At 43.6% G+C, this 20,893-nt stretch overlaps 1 protein-coding gene across 1 annotated transcript in view; it reads left to right on the forward strand.

The window, feature by feature from the left end:
* IRAG1 (inositol 1,4,5-triphosphate receptor associated 1) overlaps window positions 1–20,893 on the forward strand; it is a 589,242-nt gene that overhangs the window by 226,992 nt on the left and 341,357 nt on the right. Inside the window, exon 4 of the mRNA XM_078680946.1 lies at window positions 2,290–2,342. Coding sequence (XP_078537072.1) covers window positions 2,290–2,342 — 53 coding nt within the window. The remainder of the gene's footprint in view (window positions 1–2,289; window positions 2,343–20,893) is intronic.

Below are 20,893 nucleotides of genomic sequence, written 5' to 3' on the forward strand. Positions count from 1 at the left end.
GATTCAGCTAACAGCAGAGTACAAATTATAATGTTGCCGAGGTCTGCCATTCAAAAAAAAAACATTCAAACCTCATCCTGACGTGGTCAACCTTCTAAATCCACTTATTCTCACAAACAGTCAGAAGTCGGTCACTATTCCGAGAGCTGGCCGTGGATTTTGTTGACCTCTATAGTTCAACATTTGATGTCTTTATCAGAATGCATGTAATGCTCTACAAAAGGCCTATGCTTGGTTTTGCAACTCACCCGTGATTGATGTTGTAGTATGCATTTACGTACAGGTTGTGTTTTACCAATATGCAGTACACTAAATGGGAATTCAATGCAATAAATCCCAATAGGTGTGTTGCAGTTTGAAAAATGTTTTACTTTGAAATTCCCAACGCACGAAGGGTCTTATCCGGGCACACGGACGCTGGGTCTTATCCGGGCACACGGACAGCGGGAGGGGGGGCGGGCTCATGGACAGCGGGAGGGGGGGGCGGGCTCACGGACAGCGGGAGGGGAGGGTGGGCGGGGGGGTGCATCCTTCTAGGGCGCGCGGCAGTTTCTCTTTTGTGCTGCACTTTGGCCTGGGGCACATGAGACGGGATAGACGAGACAGGATACAAGCACAAACACAGCAACGAGACACACAAAGGGGAGACGACATAAGACGGGATACACGAATCCACTTATTCTCACAAACAGTCAGAAGTCGGTCAATATTCCGAGAGCTGGCCGTGGATTTTGATGACCTCTATAGTTCAACATTTGATGTCTTTATCAGAATGCATGTAATGCTCTACAAAAGGCCTATGCTTGGTTTTGCAACTCACCCGTGATTGATGTTTTAGTATGCATTTACGTACAGGTTGTGTTTTACCAATATGCAGTACACTAAATGGGAATTCAATGCAATAAATCCCAATAGGTGTGTTGCAGTTTGAAAAATGTTTTACTGTGAAATTCCCAACGCACGAAGGGTCTTATCCGGGCACACGGACGCTGGATCTTATCCGGGCACACGGACAGCGGGAAGGGGGGGCGGGCTCACGGACAGCGGGAGGGGGGGCGGGCTCACGGACAGCGGGGGGGGCGGGCGGGGGGGTGCATCCTTCTAGGGCGTGCAGCAGTTTCTCTTTTGTGCTGCACTTTGGCCTGGGGCACATGAGACGGGATAGACGAGACAGAATACACGCACAAACACAGCAACGAGACACACAAAGGGGAGACGACATAAGATGGGATAAACGAGACGAGTAAAAGACGAGCGGGAAAGGCACGGACAGCGGGAGGGGGGGCGGGAAAGGCACGGACAGTGGGAGGGGGGCGGGAAAGGCACGGACAGCGGGAGGGGGGGGCGGGAACGATCGAAGCACTCACCTGGACCTGGACTTCCTCCGGCGGCGGTCGGCCACGGAATGACCAAAAGAAACATGGACGACCTAAAAAATAAACCCCGCCCACCGCCGCATGACGTGCTAAAAGGGGCAGGATGAGAAAAACATTGCCGGAACGCCCACGAATCGCCTCGGACCATGACGGACAGATCTCACTTCCAATGGCTAGCCTCTATTTATGGAGCTAGCCAATGGAAGTGAGAGGCGTGACAAAGGCACCTTACTGTTTACAAAAGTTTAAAAGGGGCAGGATGATAAAAACATTGCCGGAACGCCCACGAATCGCCTCGGACCATGACGGACAGATCTCACTTCCAATGGCTAGCCTCCATTTATGGAGCTAGCCAATGGAAGTGAGAGGCGTGACAAAGGCACCTTACTGTTTACAAAAGTTTTCGCCTGCGCGAAACGCTGCTTGCGCAGCTTTCGACAGGCGAAACCTAAAAAGAGAGCCATCCCTATTAACTATCCTTTAGGTGGCCCACTGAGACAACGGGGGAATTTCCCCTTACCATTGACGACTGGGTAATTTGGCATGAATCCTTGCAGTGTTTCCGAGACATTTTCCCACCCATGCACTTCCTCTGTACATTTCTTCATATTTACTCATCTAATTGGATTCCTTGAGGTCTTTTACCATTTTTACTGTGTATAACTATTTATTTAAATTGTACTAATGTATGTAACATATGTCTTTTTATGGTTTTTAACCGAAATAAAAGCTTTTTGACTGACTATAAAATGATATATCAAACAATAGAAAATCGAAACAATCATAACATTTTAATGTGCTGTTTCCATTATAAATATTGTTAATTTTATTTATAGACATTTGATTTGTTCTGTAATTTAAAGAGAGGTATGTTTAATAATTGTTTTTATATTTTCATTTGAATACCTCACAGCCCAGTAACGAAACCTTCTACTCGACATTCAAGAACATCATTGACTTCTTTGGGTAATACTTTTTTATTGGAATTATACTCATATTAGAGATTAGGAAAACTCAAGTAGAAATTAAAACTGTATGCTAGTGCCTGACCGTAACCAAATTAAAATTACTTGTAAATAATACTATTTTAAGCGCTTGAGAAATGTGTGTGGTGCTGGTGTAAGGCTGCATATTTGCTCTTTTTTCGGTAGAACTTGAAACATTATATATGACTTTAAATATTTTTCTGCCCACAGTAGGATCAACAAATCCGCTCCAAATGTAATCAATGCAAAGGAGCTGCATTCATTGGCTCAGCATTTAAAATTGTATGGACATGAGCCAAATACTATGGGCCTTATTACGAACTGCCCAGAGCACCCTAAGAGCCAACGTCTTTCCCATGGTGTCCAGGGCCAGAATTTTGGGGTTTGCAAACTCCAGATGTGTCTGTGCCCAGACTTTGCTGCTGAGCCTCAGGGGGTCTGGGCAGTTGCTGCATTTGCCCCGCCATGCATCCTTGAGGAGAGGGGAAGAAGCTCTCCTCACCTAAAGTAGACTAACCTGTCCTCCTGTGGCCTCCTGCCCATTTCTACTCCCCCACCTAGAAAAGAAAAAACACAACAACCTTTAGCAATTGATCCAAGCGGAGGTAATGTTTGCAGATCCGGGCCCGCAATTTCCCTCGGAATAGGGCAAACATGCAGTATTGGAGCAAGTATTACCAGGCCCGTGTATTATTCCACATTCCTGGAAAAATAACTTGCAGACCCCATTATCTTACGGAGAGATACCACCCAGTATAGTGAATCCAGGCCCCTGTATCTCCCTCCAGAGATAACAAATAACTCAGCAAGCAAATCAAATGGGCCCCTAATTGCTGTTTGGTGGTAATAAAAAGGTTACGTTTAGAGTCCCAAGTGCCCCTCACACTCTTTGGGCCCAGTGCCAAAGCGTGTGTTGTGTTATTGATACCTATGCCCCTGCAGACCCTCCTATGCAGTTAGTATTTTGGGCTCCTACTACGAAGTGCGATTTTAAATATGACATGCTTCGCTGTATGGAATCTGCTGTAATGAAATGAGTGTACTTTAAGGTAACCAGCAATAGCGGAGTGGAGAAAGTGGCCCACAAAAATATTTCAAGTAAATAGTAAAGCAACAATTTGCTTAATAGAAGTAAAGGGTATTACAGTTAACAGTTATAAAACCTTACCTTTCCAACAGGGGTTTGATTTACTATATCAGGTTGGAACCATAGCTCTAGTCTCTTAAAATGAGACCTATTTTCTTACAAAATCTAATACTATCTAAAACTCAAGTAATGAATGTGAAATATTGAAATGCAAAGGAATTCTCAAATGTAACAAAAACCACACACACATGCGTCATTGCTTTTGATACCTGAAGATTTTTTGTCACAATTTTTAATGGTATTTGGGTAATTTATTATTTGCTTCAGAGGTGACAAACATTAGGTTTGTAGTTAGAGAGGAGGTATGACCCCACCATTGCACGGGGTGGTGAACTCTTTTGATGCAATAGGAATTTTAAGTTCCATCGCCACCTAAACCTTGTCCCGCTCCCAACTGGAAAGCCGGTCCATTTTGTTTTTTTCTAAGAATTATACAGTCTTGTAGAGGTTGAGAATAAAGCTGATGCCTCATCTGTCTCAGTTAATGCCTCTGCCGTATTACCCTTCACCAGTGTTGGAGGGGGCGGGAGATTTCCAAATGTACTGGTCTGAAGACAATGGGTCAGTGATTACCAAATAGGCATTGTGCTACTTTACTCAGTGGTTGATCATTCAGTCGGGGGGCGCAGTTCTCAATAGTAAGCAGAAGGTGCTGTTAAAATAAAGGTTTGAGTCGGGGACAATCGATATTTGCCCGGCGGTATTGCCTCTGTGACCCTCGAATTATTTAATAAATGAAGAGGCAGGCGCTGGAGACTGGAAAGCAGGAAACAAGGGTTTTTTTATTCTCTCCGGAGGAGAACACAGCAAAACGGACAGCAGGTATCGTTCTGAGGTGCTCTAACTTATGTTTGAGGCCTGGCCCCTTATATACAGTGTTTGCGGTTTTTATTACAGTTTACACACTCATGATAAAGCTTTGATGTACGGAAAGACATTCCCGGAAACCCCCCTCTGGGCCCGTTCCCACACATATTTACAGTAGAGGTCCCCATCCTGGTCACAACAGGTGATGAGTATCGCGCAGCTGGATATTCCGTCAATTCATGGAATGCGGGGTTCGATCGGATCTCATGGGGTGGGGGCTTTGATCAACCAGGGGATCCCTTGATGGGGGAAGCTTTCTATTGTACGGGGAGGGGCAAGGAACAGTATCGGCAGAGCTGGGTGTCGGCCTGGGAACGAGGAAGACAAACGGGCACACGGGGAAAAAGGGGGTTTGCATCTAAGGGCCGAGGATCATGAAAGGGAAGAAGGGAGGTGTCGCGCTGGGAACAGGATGAGGGCCTGGGTCAGAGCAGCGCTGAAGAGGGGTTTATGATTCAAGGCAGGTGCAAGCAGGGGGGGTTGGTCAGCGTGCGGGCTTGGTGAGGGTGAAGGGCTATGTCAGGGGCCAGCGGCATGCAAGAGGGTTCGTTCTGATCAGGGCATCTTAAAATGGCGGGTGCGCACGACAAAAGTGTGGCATCAGGGGAAGAGGCAAGATGGCGCAGATAATGTTCACCAAACCGTACTAGTTTTCAACAGTCCTCCCTTTAACATATTCAAGACATCTTGCTGGTTCATTTTCTACTCGGTTCTATTGTGGTGGGCATGAGAAAGAAAACGGTAGGAACCCTGGATGAAAGAGTTGTAAACAATACATTTTGAGATTTCTAGTTTTTAGGAGGCGGACCTATTTGATAAACTTTGATAATCTTGTTTAGCAGGAAAGTTATAGTAATGCAATGCAGAGCAGTGAGTACATTTCATAAGGCGAACTGACGGATTGTTACCTAATCAATACAATGTTGGCTGGGAGAGAAACGAGACGTGGCAGAAATGATCGGGAATGTTCGAGGTTTAGTAAGCTTTCAGCAATTCTTCGTCTTCCGTTGGCACTGTGGAGCACCGGCGGTGGAGCTACGAGTCCAGCTCTATTCTAAGTTCCGTGTTGCAGGGCACGACCCTTTCCTCGCGTTTCTGGTCAGAAAAAGGGTCTTTCTCGCCCGGTGTCCTTTGGGATCAATAGTCAAAAGTTCAGGTGGAAGAAGAGTGTACAAAATAGTCCATAGGGTAGGTCGGAGAAAAAGGGGGATGGAGCAAGGCCAAATCAGGAACAAACTAGGGGAACGAGAGACTTCGGATAGGCGGGCTCATGACCGAGTCTAGAGAGCGGGGACCTTTCGGCACACATTCGAACATAGAGCGGGGGCATCAGGTTAGCCCTTTCTTCTCACTTTGTTGGAGGTAGTGCCTCGTCCTGTAGCTCTGTTCTGTCGCGGTCTCGCCTTGGCCCATGTCACAGACGTTCCACAGTCCGTAGTCAGGCCACGTGCTCCCACATCCGGTCCTTCTTTCCTCCAACAGCCGTACCCTTGAAGGAGTTTGAAAAGACAGTTTTTAGAGATTTGGTAGAGGAAAGTAACCACATAAGTCTATTTCTCTCCCAGCTCAAGGCAAATGAAGATAGGAACGTTCGCTATACATATAAATGATCGATGGTGGACCTGCTGGGTTTACTATGGCTTTCCTTCACAACTGTTTAATATAGTCACGACAGGTCATCTGATGGGGGCCCACCTCTGTAATGTAAGCGGGGCAATGCTAATAAAAAGTGGTGTGAGCTAACCGCATGGTACTAATAGGCTTCTCGCTGAGGGACGAACATAGGCTAAACCTTCAATGCCTTCTGCCCTTTAACTAAACATTTTCACTTTCGACAAGGCTCAGTGTAATGGTTTTCTTTGCTCCGGTCTAATCTTTAACTTTGCAAAACATCATTCTGGTCCCTATGCAGCCTCTCGCGGCCAGATTACTAAATTAGAGAAGACAGGGGTCTCATCGGAAGACACCTAGGTACATAGAAAACGTTGATGGGGGGGGGCAACTGAACGCAATACTGGGAGCGTCCTGAGAAGATGGGGGGTTTCGGTTACCTTTATGGTTTTGGGTATCGCGTCAATTTGGGACGGGGAGGGGCGCGTTATCTGAGGCACTTTTATTCCATAGTAGTAGCCGCTGACATGTAGTTCCCTCATTTCGGGTCAGATTTAGGGAACCTCAGTCAGCTTACCTGTCCTTTCCTTTTTGACCAATTCTCGATTTCATCGAAACATTTCCGGAAAGGAGAGGTGGTGACACAGTATTAGGGTGATTTTATTAAAGACAAGTTTTGAGCAAATACCGGCGGTATTTGAAGCCAATTGGGTGGTGTGCTAGGGGTGGCAGTCTGTCAATTTCGGGGCTAATCGCTCGGAAGAGTGGGAGTGTGAAAGAGAGAGAGAGAGAGAGAGAGAGAGAGAGTGAGAGAGAGAGAGAGAGAGAGAGAGAGAGAGAGAGAGAGAGAGAGTGCAACGGCAGGCTAAATAGTACACGTGCGACAGAGAGAGTGGCAGTGTATTTAAGGAAGGCTATTTAGTGCATTACACAGTAAAGGACATTCACGGGTCTGCGTTAGAATCTTGAAATCATGCAGTTTGAGCATTAGACAGGGTAGAGGGGACATGCTTCGAGAAAAAGGAAAAAAGAAAAGGGAAGTACCATTGTGTCGCACTTTCTTGCATTCTCGGTCCTTCGACCCGTTGAGTCAATGCTTCAGTCACACATGCACATTCTCTCATAGTTTTGATTCATCTGTGACATAGGTTCATTCGCGCAGCCTGGGTTAAGAGTGATCACTTTTCATCAGATCATACTAGTTCTACAGGTTTGTTTGCTACGTGAGTAGTTTGCAGGCGTGCTTAGGTGCCACCTTGCAGCGCTGGTCTGTTTCGTGTATTAGACATGGCAAGGCTTCAGATCTTCGCCATACCTTGGTTGCGGCCCCTGATGTACCCTGTAGAGGGAGGGAAAAAGAGGGGAGGGGAGGGGGACAACATTCGCGCACATCCAATACATGGATTCGAAAGTCCTTTACTTACCTCATACTCGTCTTTCCTCCTCGGGGTAGAATCCCCGGGGGTATCATTTCTGGAGTCGGGGGGGGCAGTGTGTCCTTATAGGTCGTGTGCGGGGAAACGTTAAAAGGGAACCAGAGGTGTCTAGTGCGAGGTATCTAGTCGAAAGATGTATCTCACTATCGGGATCCTTAAACCTCCTTCTGCGCTGTGACGTTCTAAGGTTCTTCGGTTCTTGGGTCAGCTCTGTTCCCTAATACCTTTGAACGTCGTACTTTATAACATTTACATCGTTTTATTTTACCCTTCTTTTACATTCCCTCATTTATACCGTTCGTTTTACCCATCCTTGGAAGTCGAGGTCTTCCTCCATGCGAGAGTTCATGAGTCAGTCGCGTACTTTGAAGGCAGAGCGTTGTGTTGTCGATCCGATCCGTCCTCCAGGGCTGGGCAGCCATCTTCTTAATAACCTTAAAGAGAGAGCATAGTAGGGTGCACAGAAAAGAACTCTCCCGCCCATCCCACATTTTAAATAAAGCAAGCAATACCCGTTCATCATTTTGAAAAAAAGGACCTTTATTTTTGCGAGATCATAGTATGTGGATTCATAAGGGTGCAGTCGTATTTGGCCGGGCACGGCAATGGCTAAAGTGCGTACAGTGGGGGGTGTTGTTTGGCAGCAATAAAAAACATCTGAAAGTTTTAGCAATTCATTTGTAGCAAACCAGAACGTCTATCAGTTGGCCGGGGGGTTCGGGGGCGTTTATTTCATAATTTAGAAGCATAGTCATACTAGTTGCAATCAGATTTCCTATATGCATACCGTGTGCGTGCATCATAAGCGAGGATATACATCGGCTATAAAAATATATTACATTGTACATTTATAATCATCATTTTTAACGCGATCCTTTTACATGTTCCTCGAGTGAGCTCTCCGTTCTTCTCGTCAAGTGTACAAAGGGTCATATATGTATCAGAACATTAAGTTTGTATAGTGAAAAGGGACACCACGAGGTGTTCGTAAGTTCCTATTGATACCGGCGCCATTTTGGGCGGGGCCGGGTTAGTCCGGAAGTAGCATCAGGAAAAAATGTTTCCTACAACCGGCAGTTGGACCAGAGTCCTTTTCAGCAGTTCTAGAATTCATGCTAACAGAAGGAGTGGCAATGTCATGTTTATTTCGTTGGCGATCAAGGCAGTTGCCCCTTACCGGAGGCCTGCAGTGGCCGAGGGCTCCTTCGGGGACCTTTGTAGAATCTTCAAGGCTGTGGAGATGTTGTCGGAGGTGGGGGCTCGTGCTCCGGTGGGCGAGCCACCGAGTTATATTGCTGGTCAAAGTTACTCTAGCGGCCGAGGCCCGCCTTCCAGCGGACCCAGACGCCATTTTGGGGCCCTACAGGGGCCACTCTCGTCGAGTTTGCAAGAGTGGAAGAGATCCTTCGGAGTGAAAGGAAGAGGGCTCTGTTTTGTGAAAGCGGGACGTTCGGCTGGGGTGCAGCTGTGATGCCCCCGCCTGGGGGGGCGAGGGAGACTCGTTCGCGCCGTCTCCTTCTTCCGGTGTACCCCATGCTGCTCTTTTTCATCGGCCCGCACGAAGGTCTCTCCCCATCCGGTGCTCCCCAAGTCGTGTGTTCAGTGCTGTGGGAGTATGGCCACCTGTGGCGCGCATTCGGCGCGGCACGAGTATCGGTGCAGTCATTGCAGGTTCGGTGTTCCGAAAATATGGGCACCATTGCACGTTCGGTGCTGCGCAAGTATTGGGGCACCATCGCCTGGTTGGGGGTGTTCGGCGTTGGGCCGGGGGCTGGGAGACCTCCTATCCGTGGAGGTGGGAGAGGCTCGTCCGCGTCGCCTCTCCCTCCCAGCCCAACTTGGACAAATTGTTGCGGAGGTACGTGCAGGACATCCCGCCGTCCAGAGCTGCTGCGGCTGTTACGGAAGGGAAAAGAAAGAGGTGTCTCGTTCTTCTCGGGACATGTGGCGGGACTACCTGAGACTATCCGGGCCCGTTGCGGCTGGCCGAGGAGACATGTGGCGGGACTACCTGTAACTGCCCAGGCCGCTGGCCCCTTCCTCTCCTCCGGCTCCCCAATACGTTAAGATTTCCTGACCAAGAGTTGGCAGCAAGGCCCGCCTTATATGGGTTGCCGCCGGTTGGGCGTAGCCGTAACCCTACCCTGCTTTGGAAGGTTCCAGAAGGTGGGGGGGGACGAATGTTCTGTTGATTTTCAAGTTCTACAGTTTACCGTTCTTGTTTTTCTAGCGTTATTGTGTTTTTCTTTGCCTGTTATGTTAAAATAAAAGTTCGTGTTTATCAGTGGCTTACTGATTTCGTTTCCCATTTCTTTCTTTCCAGGTTGTTTTATGCTAAAATTTCTATTAACATAGTTTATGTAACATGGAAGCACGTGCAGGGGGATGACGCAGATTTACGTACACATAAACTCAGACGGGCGGGGGTAATAGAAAAGTATGACACACAAGATCCAAAGACAAACATAAAACAGTGATTATTTGGCCAAAATTATCTTTTTCCGTCTGTTAATTTAGAGCTAGGCTGGGTTCCCGTTTTTATATTGTCCGACCTAGGAAAACTCGAACATGTCGCTGAAATCGTTCTGGCGGAACCTGTGCCATCGGGCATAATCAAACGCGGTGGTTCTGTCTGGTCTGTCCGTGCGAGTCGGATTTTTCTTTGTCTCGCGCTTTTTCATATTCTGCTGGCCTGTCATTCCTGTCGGCCCTTTGCCCTTACTCACGCTCAGTAGAGTCGGGCATTGGGCTTTCCAGTGTCCGACATATCTACAAAAAGCGCATTGGTCTTGCCCTAAGTCTGGCCGTCTTTTGCGTTGTGTCGGGGGATAACTTTTGGGTCGTGGTGTCCCGGGGTTGTCCTGTCGGTATATTTCTCTACCTGGTTTGTCCTCGTCTTTTCTCTGTCGTTGCATAGCCTCTCTGCGCCACATACCGAGACTGTCGAGCATAATAGGCGTTGTCTTATTATTGCGAAGGGCTATTTCCAACGTTTCTATTTTATCAAGGTCAAAGGATCCTGCCAGTGGCCACTGTTTGTCTTGACTTTCTTTGGTATACCTGTGCCACAATTTATTATAGACTATGGTAACTAATCCATAGTTTATGAACATGTCCTTATTAGGGGTGCCTTCTAGTGGAGCTATATGGTCCACCTCTAATACACGGTCCGGGCTGAACCAATTATCAATCAGTGGGGAGAAGACAGACATGACGGCTCGTAACGAGGGACTAAAAAGTCAGCACTGCCTATCTTATCACTAGGTGCAAAGACTAGACAGAATATTCCTATTCTACGTTGTTTGCAGGCAGTGAATACCTCATGAACAAAAAGTAACAAATAACGAGGAACAATCAAACAATCAATAAATAAATAAGATAGAGTAAGATCAATGGGGAGAGTAAGTAGGGCGCAAAAGTCTGCGTCCTCTACCCTTTCACTATCCGCAAAGAGGAATCTGTTGTTTCCGGTTTGCAGACAGAGAATCTCCAGAAGACAATCTGCGAACAGTAGTTCGGGGTCAAAGAACCCAGTTAATCAGTGAGGGAGAGGGAGTCTCCCAAAAACCGTTAAGAAATAATAGAGTCAGTGGGGGAAAAAAAATAGGCGCGACGGTTACGTTACCTATCCTTCACTGTTTGCAAAAGAGAAGGAGCCTACTGTTTCTCCATGTGCAGACAGTGAATCTCCAAATAGGTCAAACAAAGAGTAATACTAGTATATTTTTTGTAAACAATCAAGCAATCAATTATTTTCGCAATCCGTCGTGTTTACACGACCTTACCCGGACCGTATGGACAGTTTCTTGTCTTCCGAATCCAGCGCCCGTTCGTCCTCTTTTTCTCGTATTTCTCACGGCACTCCTAATGGTCCCCAGTCAGGACCGTAGATCACTCGAGAGAGGTCTGTTCGGAACTAGTGAAGTTCGGATGATCGGCTGCCAGACGAGGGTCTATTGGGCAAGAGCTCTCCCGATCGTTGCAGTCATTCACTCTGTCGTCGGGACCTCTCCCACTGGATCCACAAGTCGCTGATGGGCCCCACGCTTGGGACGCCAATTGTTAAAATAAAGGTTTGAGTCGGGGACAATCGATATTTGCCCGGCGGTATTGCCTCTGTGACCCTCGAATTATTTAATAAATGAAGAGGCAGGCGCTGGAGACTGGAAAGCAGGAAACAAGGGTTTTTTTATTCTCTCCGGAGGAGAACACAGCAAAACGGACAGCAGGTATCGTTCTGAGGTGCTCTAACTTATGTTTGAGGCCTGGCCCCTTAAATACAGTGTTTGCGGTTTTTATTACAGTTTACACACTCATGATAAAGCTTTGATGTACGGAAAGACATTCCCGGAAACCCCCCTCCGGGCCCGTTCCCACACATATTTACAGTAGAGGTCCCCATCCTGGTCACAACAGGTGATGAGTATCGCGCAGCTGGATATTCCGTCAATTCATGGAATGCGGGGTTCGATCGGATCTCATGGGGTGGGGGCTTTGATCAACCAGGGGATCCCTTGATGGGGGAAGCTTTCTATTGTACGGGGAGGGGCAAGGAACAGTATCGGCAGAGCTGGGTGTCGGCCTGGGAACGAGGAAGACAAACGGGCACACGGGGAAAAAGGGGGTTTGCATCTAAGGGCCGGGGATCATGAAAGGGAAGAAGGGAGGTGTCGCGCTGGGAACAGGATGAGGGCCTGGGGCAGAGCAGCGCTGAAGAGGGGTTTATGATTCAAGGCAGGTGCAAGCAGGGGGGGTTGGTCAGCGTGCGGGCTTGGTGAGGGTGAAGGGCTATGTCAGGGGCCAGCGGCATGCAAGAGGGTTCGTTCTGATCAGGGCATCTTAAAATGGCGGGTGTGCACGACAAAAGTGTGGCATCAGGGGAAGAGGCAAGATGGCGCAGATAATGTTCACCAAACCGTACTAGTTTTCAACAGTGCCACAGTTGTATCGTGCTGTGTGGTAGCTCTAGTATATTTGACAACTTTCATGTGTAAAGCTCCCAAGGAGATCCTGTGACCTATTCTATACATAGCCCTGCAAAAGCTTTTAAAAGCACCATGTAGTAATTAAAGATGCAGGCTTCAGGCAAAGTAGATTTGAGAGTAGGTTTATTCTCAACAGAAGATCCCATTCAACCTGCTTCCCAGATCAACAGCAACTGTCCTCGTTCAACTCACAACACTATGACCTATTAGCATTCTATAAGTCATGCATTCTATTATGTCATGCATGGAAACCATATTAGGAAGAAAGAGGAGAATACCACACATCTCCCTTCCTCAAAATGAGAAGAAATAAAAATGATAAAGAAAATTAAACAGAAACTACAAGAAAAAAAAAACTATAACCTAAAGCTTAAAAGGAATACAAAATGATGACAAAGACATACTCCTTAAGATAACATGGGCGTTTGGATATCCTTGATGACCGCCAGAGATCACAACCAGGAGCAGCTTGGTTCTTTCTTGCTGAATTCTTAAGAAGTTCAGAACCATGATTAAGCTTTTCATTATCCAAGTCAACATGTCCATTTTTCAAAACGACAACTCTGTTGAGGTTCCACACACGATGGTCTTGTGTCTTCACAGCATTCCTAAAAACCTTAATGACTAGCATGGGTTTAAAATACTTAGGACATGCATTGCCAATCAGCCCAGGTTTTTTAATAGCCACCAAATCTCCAACATTAACTTTTAACAATTTAACAGATTTTCTCCTATCAAAATGAAATTTTCTTTGCAGAACCTTATGCTCTTCCTTTTCTTTGAGATCATCATCATTACACACGCATTCTTTACCCTTGCTTAAACTATAATTATTGACCCCACAAGGTTCAAGATGCGTGTTGGGCATTCTTCTGTGAAAAAGAAAAAAATTAGTCTTCCCTGTGGTGGAATGAGGTGTTATTCTATATTCTTTAATTATTTTTAGAACGTCACCTTTCCAATCTAAAGACAGAGATGTAGCAAGAGTAATGGTCTCTTTAAGGACCCTATTAAACCTCTCTAACATCCCATTGGCCTCTGGATGATAGAGAGAATTTTTGTTTGTGTAAAATACCACAAGAAGTAAAAAATTCTTTCATTTCCTTAGAGATAAATTGGACGCCATTGTCCGATAAAATAGACTTAGGCATTCCTTCCCTTGAAAACAATTTTCTTAAACATTTGATAATATTTGCTGAATCAGTATTGGACAGGAAAAATAACTCAGGCCAACGAGAGTACATATCAATAATGACTAATAGAAAAACGTGAGAACCTGAGCTATTAATAGGTCCCTGAATGTCAAGTGCAGTTTCATCCCATGGAAATTTAGGCCGACCCCTTACACCCTTGGTGATTTCGATTTATTGCTCAAACTGCACATGAAACAGTCACAAATTTCCTACTCAATGAGTTTATCCATACCTGGCCACCAATATGATAAGCGTAACCTTTCTTTGGTTTTGGTGATGCCAGGATGGCTAACGTGCTAAATGTATCAACTCTTTCCTGACACTCACCGGAGGAATTATTCTAGAACCACAAAACAGAATGTTTCTGTCAGCTGAAAGTTCATCTTTTACACACTAAAAAGGTTTGGTTGCATCAGACCCACATTTTACATTTGACCAGTTACCATGAATCAGAGTCATGACTTCTTTGAGAGTATCATCTTGAGCTATATCGTTAGACCATTTCTCTTCAGAAATATGATTGTGCTCAACTGCACAAACCCACTCACTATTTTCATCAACTTCGTCATCTTCACCACATTCACCTGAAACTAATCATGAAAAGACTTCAGCGATCTTATTATCAGCACCTGGAATATACTTGAGGAAAAAGGAATACTCCTGAAGACCAATTATCCATTTAGTTATGCGACTAGATATCATATCTAACCCCTTACTTTCAAAAATCTCTACCAAAGGTTTGTGATCTGATCTTATCTCAAAATCAACACCCCATAAGAATCTCTTGAGTTTTCTCATTGGCCAGAAAATGGCCAAAGATTCACGCTCTACCACAGAGTATCTAGTTTCCGGCTCACTTAAACTACGAGAAAGAAACATGACAGTTCTCATGCCAAACTGTTGAAAAACATCACCAATCCTTTCTCACTCGCATCTGTAGTTAAAACAGATTTGAGTTTGGTATCAAAGCTCTTAAAGAACGGGGCATTGGATAACTTCTCCTTAACGATAGAAAATTCCTTCTGACACAAATCAGACCAAATAAAACTGACTCCTTTTTTTAAAAGTGATCTCATATTTGAGGTCAACTCTGCAAATCCTTTAATGAATTTAGAATAGTACTCAGTCATCACAAGAAAGCTCATAAGCTCTTCTTTTGACGTGGGAGAAGCCAAATTATGAATGGTGCTAACCAAGTCTTTTTTGGGCCTAACACCATTACCAGATATATTATGTCCAAGATAGTTTAATGATTCTGATCTGAACTTACATTTTTCAATTTTAAAGGATAAAGTACCATCACATAATCTCGCAAGAACAGACTTGAAGCGAGCATCATGTTGCTCCGTCATCACCATAGACCAGTATGTCATCTTGATAGATGCACATACTGTCAACACCCTTAAGCATACCTTCCATCATCCTCTGGAAAATAGACGATGTGGAAAAAAGCCCAAAAGGCATGCTGATAAAGCGGAAAGTGCCAAACGGAGTGATAAACACTGTGAGGTCCCTGCAAGATGGTTCAAGCTTAATCTGATGGTACGCTGATGTCAAGTCAATAGTGCTAAAAACCTTTGCACCTCCCAATAACACCAACAATTCACTTATATTAGGAAGAGGGTACTTGTCCACGACTACGCTTTTGTTCAACAGGCACAAATCAATACATAGGCGCAAATCACCTTTGGCTTTGCGAGCTGCAACCACCGGAGATAGCCATTCATTTCCTTCGACTTCTTCAATCATCCCGTTATCTTTACGTTTATTTATCTCTTTTTCCATCTCATCTTTGATTAACAATGACACACCTCTGACCTTACAAGTTACTGGAATAGAATTTGTTTTTAAGTTTAATTTTATGTTGATAGCCCTTCAAACAACCAAGACCATCCCTGAAAACCTTAGGAAATTCAATCTTCAGCATTTTTGTAAATTCACAATCATCACTTTCTTTCACAACACATACTGGATCTTTTTATAAAGTTTGGGGATTAGAATTGGGATCCAAGTATGCACCTAGGTCACCTTGATATATCCAACTGATTAGATTGTCACCCTTTTTTGACACATAAATCTTACCCAAAATCATCCTGCCTCGGTATTCAATTAACCTCATAAAGTAACCATGCAACTTTATTGGTTCTCCTCCATTTGCTAAGGGAGTGATGTCAGGGTTAAACAATTTGATTTTGTCTTTAAGCTTATTCATGTATAAATCATTTGACACAATGGTGATTTTAGCTCCAGAATCAAATAAAACACGCGTACAAGCACCATCAACCAAACTTTCGTCAAAAGGACATAACTTTTTTACAGAACCACTTTCAATTTCAGAAACAATCTGACCACATTCAAAATCATCTGAACTAGTATTTACTCCTTCATCATCATAGATATAAACCTCTTGACCCTTGGAGGAGGTTTACTCTTACATACGGATGGATAATGACCCTTCTTCCCTTCTTCATGCACTTACTACAAATATTACTGAGGGCAGGACATCTTCTGTCATTAGCTAGATGCCCACTTTTGTCACACCTGTAACATTTGATACTGAGGTATTTACAAACTTTCCTTTATTTATTGTAAATGTCTCTTTATCCTTGGATTTGATAACAGGAGGTTTCCTTTTATTAACACTTTGTATTTTAACATCATTAAGTTTGTCTTTATTAATAATGGCTACACACTTCAACGAGTGTTCCATTCTTTTAGCAACCGCTACAACTTCGAGTGTGGGTTCATCCCTTAGCCACAACTCCTCTCTAACCTTGTCCATATTGCAGCCTAACATGAATTGGTAATGTATGTGTTCATCTGTTAAATTTTCAAATTTGCACGATGAAGTTAATTTTCTTAAATCAGGTTGCATTCTTTTGCCAAAATGATACCTTTCTAAAATTGTACTTATCTTCGGAAGATAGTGCTTATCTAATTTACATATACTAATCTCGTAATCATTTAAACCCTCTGCTTCAACTGTAGTTAACTCAAGTAAATGATCAAATACATCCTGGCCTTCCGAACCTAAACAGTGAAGTAAAAGAGAAGTCTTCCTTTCTGCACTTAATGATGCACCACATACCCTTGCATACCTTTCAAAAACCTTTTTCTATTTTTCCCACTCTATTGGAGGCTCGCCCGGAGAAGCTAGGAAAAATGGAGTGGCAGTAACATTCTGCATTGCACCAAGCTGGAGCAGTAAAATTAAAATCAGAATAGTACAAATTTTAATATATAAATGGGGTAACTTATTTTTTATATATCTCTTCCATACTACAGGAAGCAAAAGAATAATTAAAGTTAACAATACAATTCGGAATAGTTACTCAAAATATGAAAGATACAACACTTTAAAATGAGTATTACAGTAAAACATTTTCTTTATTCTTAACCCACAGAGATATCCAATAGAGTGGTGTGTTATAACTGTGTGTTAAAGCAAAAAAAGCTTTGCAGAGTCAATTTTAAATTGAGTATATATATCTTCCACCTTTAAATAAACAGCATGTGTAAATTTTGAATTTAAAATGTTAAGAATATATAACAGAAATATAATCCCGAAGTAAAGCGTGCGTATCGCTATGAGTAGAAAATAATACGCGAAAATATACGTTGCAACCAGAGAATACTGAAATTAAAAGCATGCGTATCGCTGTATTTTACACTTTGATGACAAAGCGTGCGTATCGATGTATTAAAACAAAATATGCACAAACAAGCGTGCATATCGCAGCAGGTAACAGATGATACGCAAGTATAGCTGTATTTTATATTTTAACAATAAGGTGAAACACTGTACCTTTGACTTCAAGATAACGCGTGCATGTCTCTGTTTTGAAAACAACACGCAATAAGCATAAAGGTGGCGTCTGAAAGTTGCTCGGAGTCACTTGCTGTGGGACTTCAAAATAAAGACTTCAAAATAAAGTGCGCGTGTCGCTGCATGAAAAAAAAACAACACGCAAGAAGAACAGAATTGCTGGGATGCTGCTAGGAGACGCTTGGTGGGAGACACACGAACTTATGTGCGGAAGAACTTCTACATAGTGAAATCACGTGGTGTGATTGCTAGGTAACCAGAAACACAACAGCGTGAGGAAGTCAAACGCCGCTTACGTGAACACGCCTCCGTGTGACATCAACCAAAAGAAGAATGGAACCTTGAAGACCTCGCATCCAGGAGACGCGTGAGTAAGAATTCTTAAACAGTTACGTGTTTATATTCAAACATGACTTCTTCGCGCATACAAAATACATGGAGACTCCACTAAAACGAAAATAATAATTGTAACTTTCACCAAATATCTCAGAGAGGCAAAATAAGAGTGATGCACATTGATTGCTCCCATCCCTGGTATGACCAGATAATTTAAAAGCGAGCACAAATGTGTCCATTACTCAGCACTCTCAAAACAGGCAGATGAGAAGGTGAAGAGTGGAGAGAAGTTCTTAAAATTGTGCATAAAGTTCAATGTTTAAACACGTATATATACAGGATCCATAAGTAACAAATCAGAAAAGTCTCACCAAACAGATGAAGTAGAAAAAGGTGTTAGGATCTTCTTGGAGAAGCAAAAAGGCTGCCGACTACGCCAGTGTAGTAATTAAAGATGCAGGCTTCAGGCAAAGTAGATTTGAGAGTAGGTTTATACTCAAGAGAAGATCCTATCCAACCTGCTTCCCAGATAAACAGCAACTGTCCTAGTTCAACTCACAACACTATGACCTATTAACATTCTACTAAGTCATGCATTCTATTATGTCATGCATGGAAACCATATTAAGAAAAAAAGAGGAGAATACCACACACCACTGAGGCTAACTACTGGAATTTAAATATTGGCAGGATCTACAGTGTTAAAATGCCTCTTCTGGCACAGTAGGAGGAGTTACTCTAGAGTTCGTGTGCACAATGGGCTGGCCTTAGTTTTGCTAGAAAATTATTTCCAGGCTGTGACCACTATCACTATACAACTTCTATATTGCTGGTTCTCGGTGGTAATGGGTAAATTCACTCTGAAAACCTAAGACAGCAGAAGAAGACAGTATTCAAGATAATTCAGAAGTATGTGAATGTCTATACCATTGTGACATCTGAGCTGCATCACCATGCTGGGTACAGATGGTAAAATCCTAAGGACACTCCGTGGTCTGTTATACATGATATTAAAGGACACAATATGCCCTTAGTTCAATATTGTTTCTGCAGAGTCAATGTCGCCTCCATTTGAGTAATAGTCTCTAAAGCATAGTTTAATTCTTTCAGAACAGCACACCACCACTGGATCAGTGATCACTTCTGGGTCAGCAATAACACGGGCAACTTGCACTCTTCTTCGGAGATCTTGCTCTGTCAATGTGGCTACCTGGGCACAGCCTGCCCTCTGAGTGTGTAGTTGGGATCAGCTTGACATGCTACTCTTCTGCTAAGAAGTTTTCCAGATTATGGGCTTGCTTGGAGGGAAAACAGTTTAGGACCTGTGGCTACTGTGACTACCAACATTATACAGGACAGTTGTAAGCCATGTAAAGTCATTTGTTCTCACAAGAGAAGCTTGCATGCAAACCTCAGTGATAAAGTATCCCTTTATCTAGCGAAGTTGATATGCATATAATGGTGGTGCTGAGCTTTACTGCTGTACTCTAACACTGAAACTGAAATTCTGAGATTAGCTAATGCCATCTCCCTTGCAGAATCTGAGATCAGTGGCAGGATAGGTACCAATGCTTATCCCGCTGGGACACCTAAGACCTTTAATACACAGGCCTTTCACCTTTACCTTGTGTTACAGTCACTTTTGCATTTGTAGAGCTTTCTGTTCACCCAATATACCATATCAGGTGGAGGATCACATTTTACTGAGGCATCGTTAAGGACTATGCAATCTGCCCAATGTACTGAACATTTTAACAGCTCTGTTTACAATGCTTGTGATGTTTAAAACACATCACATAGCAAGACTCTAAAATTAGCCTTGGATTTCATCATCAAACCTGTACATCTCATCAAGAAGGGCCACACGTCTGAAGCAGGATACCAGTCTAGGGGATAAGGAAATCCCTGGCCAAGGAAAAGCATCCAATCCACCATATTTAGTAAATTATTTTGGTAGTATTATTGCACCTATGATCCATGTCTACAATATGGATGCTAGCAATTTTAGCAATCAGGATCTACTGTAAAGTCAAATATATCTTGATATTGCAGAACCATTTGGTAAGCTGTCTGTCAGTGAGCCATGAAGATATTTGAAGTTAAATCAACTGAGAATTTTTCAGACTTAAATATCAAGATCTCTAAGAAAGGGCATCAGGTGTACATATTAGAGCATGGATACCTGCAAAAATCATCCAATCTGTTTTTACTATTACTTTGCATGGTGACTGCAAGATTGAGTCTTCTTGTGACTTTGCTCAATACCAAAGAATTCATAGGAAATCAGAGAATGTAAAAATTCACCAAATTTCTAGGAAATGTATTTATTTGAGTTGATGAGACTTCTCATTGAAATTGGCACCGCAAGTCAATTTCTCGAGCAGAGTATCTAGTTCTTTCATGAATTAGAAGCAATGTGCTGGGCTGCTGAATGCAATGTTCTAATCTCCTTGTCTGTGTTTTACTCGTCTGCCCATCTTTTTTCCCCTATGCATGTGTCCTATCATGATAATCAGTTTACATATCAATTGAAACATTAATGCTAGATTGAGGTTTAATCGTACCATACCTGCTTTTCACAGAAGAACATTGAAAAGCTGAGAAAAGCCTTGCACCCTTAAATGTACTGGAATTTTCGTGCACATTTTATTCGTCTTCAATACGTAAATTACTCATATTAAACACGCTCAGAATGTACTCCTTTTACTTTTCGAATCGCTACAATATTTGTTGTGGCTTAAACTTTCCATAGTATTCAAATTACATGTAAAGTATTGTTCAGCGGAATTGTTCCAGACATTATTTCCACACAATTTCTTACAGAGTAATTATCAATGAGAAATCAACACACGAGAGGGGTGTGGTTATCGCCGATCCAAGATGGCTGCATAGATTGCTCGCTCTCTGTGAACGCATAGCGTCCTTGCTCTCCTCAAACCGGCGATTCCCGGACATTATGGCCCAACAAATGGAGTGCAAATAAGCAGCTGAAGGAAGTCTACCACCACACAAGACTCCCACCATCCGGTGTGTGGTACTGTTTGCCCAGATATGTGCCTGAACTTGGAAAGTCAGATCAGTTCCACAATGCAGGTCAGACAAACAAGATGGGCGACGGAAGGAAAATAAT

This window comes from Lissotriton helveticus, chromosome 3_1 (genome assembly GCF_964261635.1).
Source record: "Lissotriton helveticus chromosome 3_1, aLisHel1.1, whole genome shotgun sequence".
NCBI lineage: Eukaryota > Metazoa > Chordata > Amphibia > Caudata > Salamandridae > Lissotriton > Lissotriton helveticus.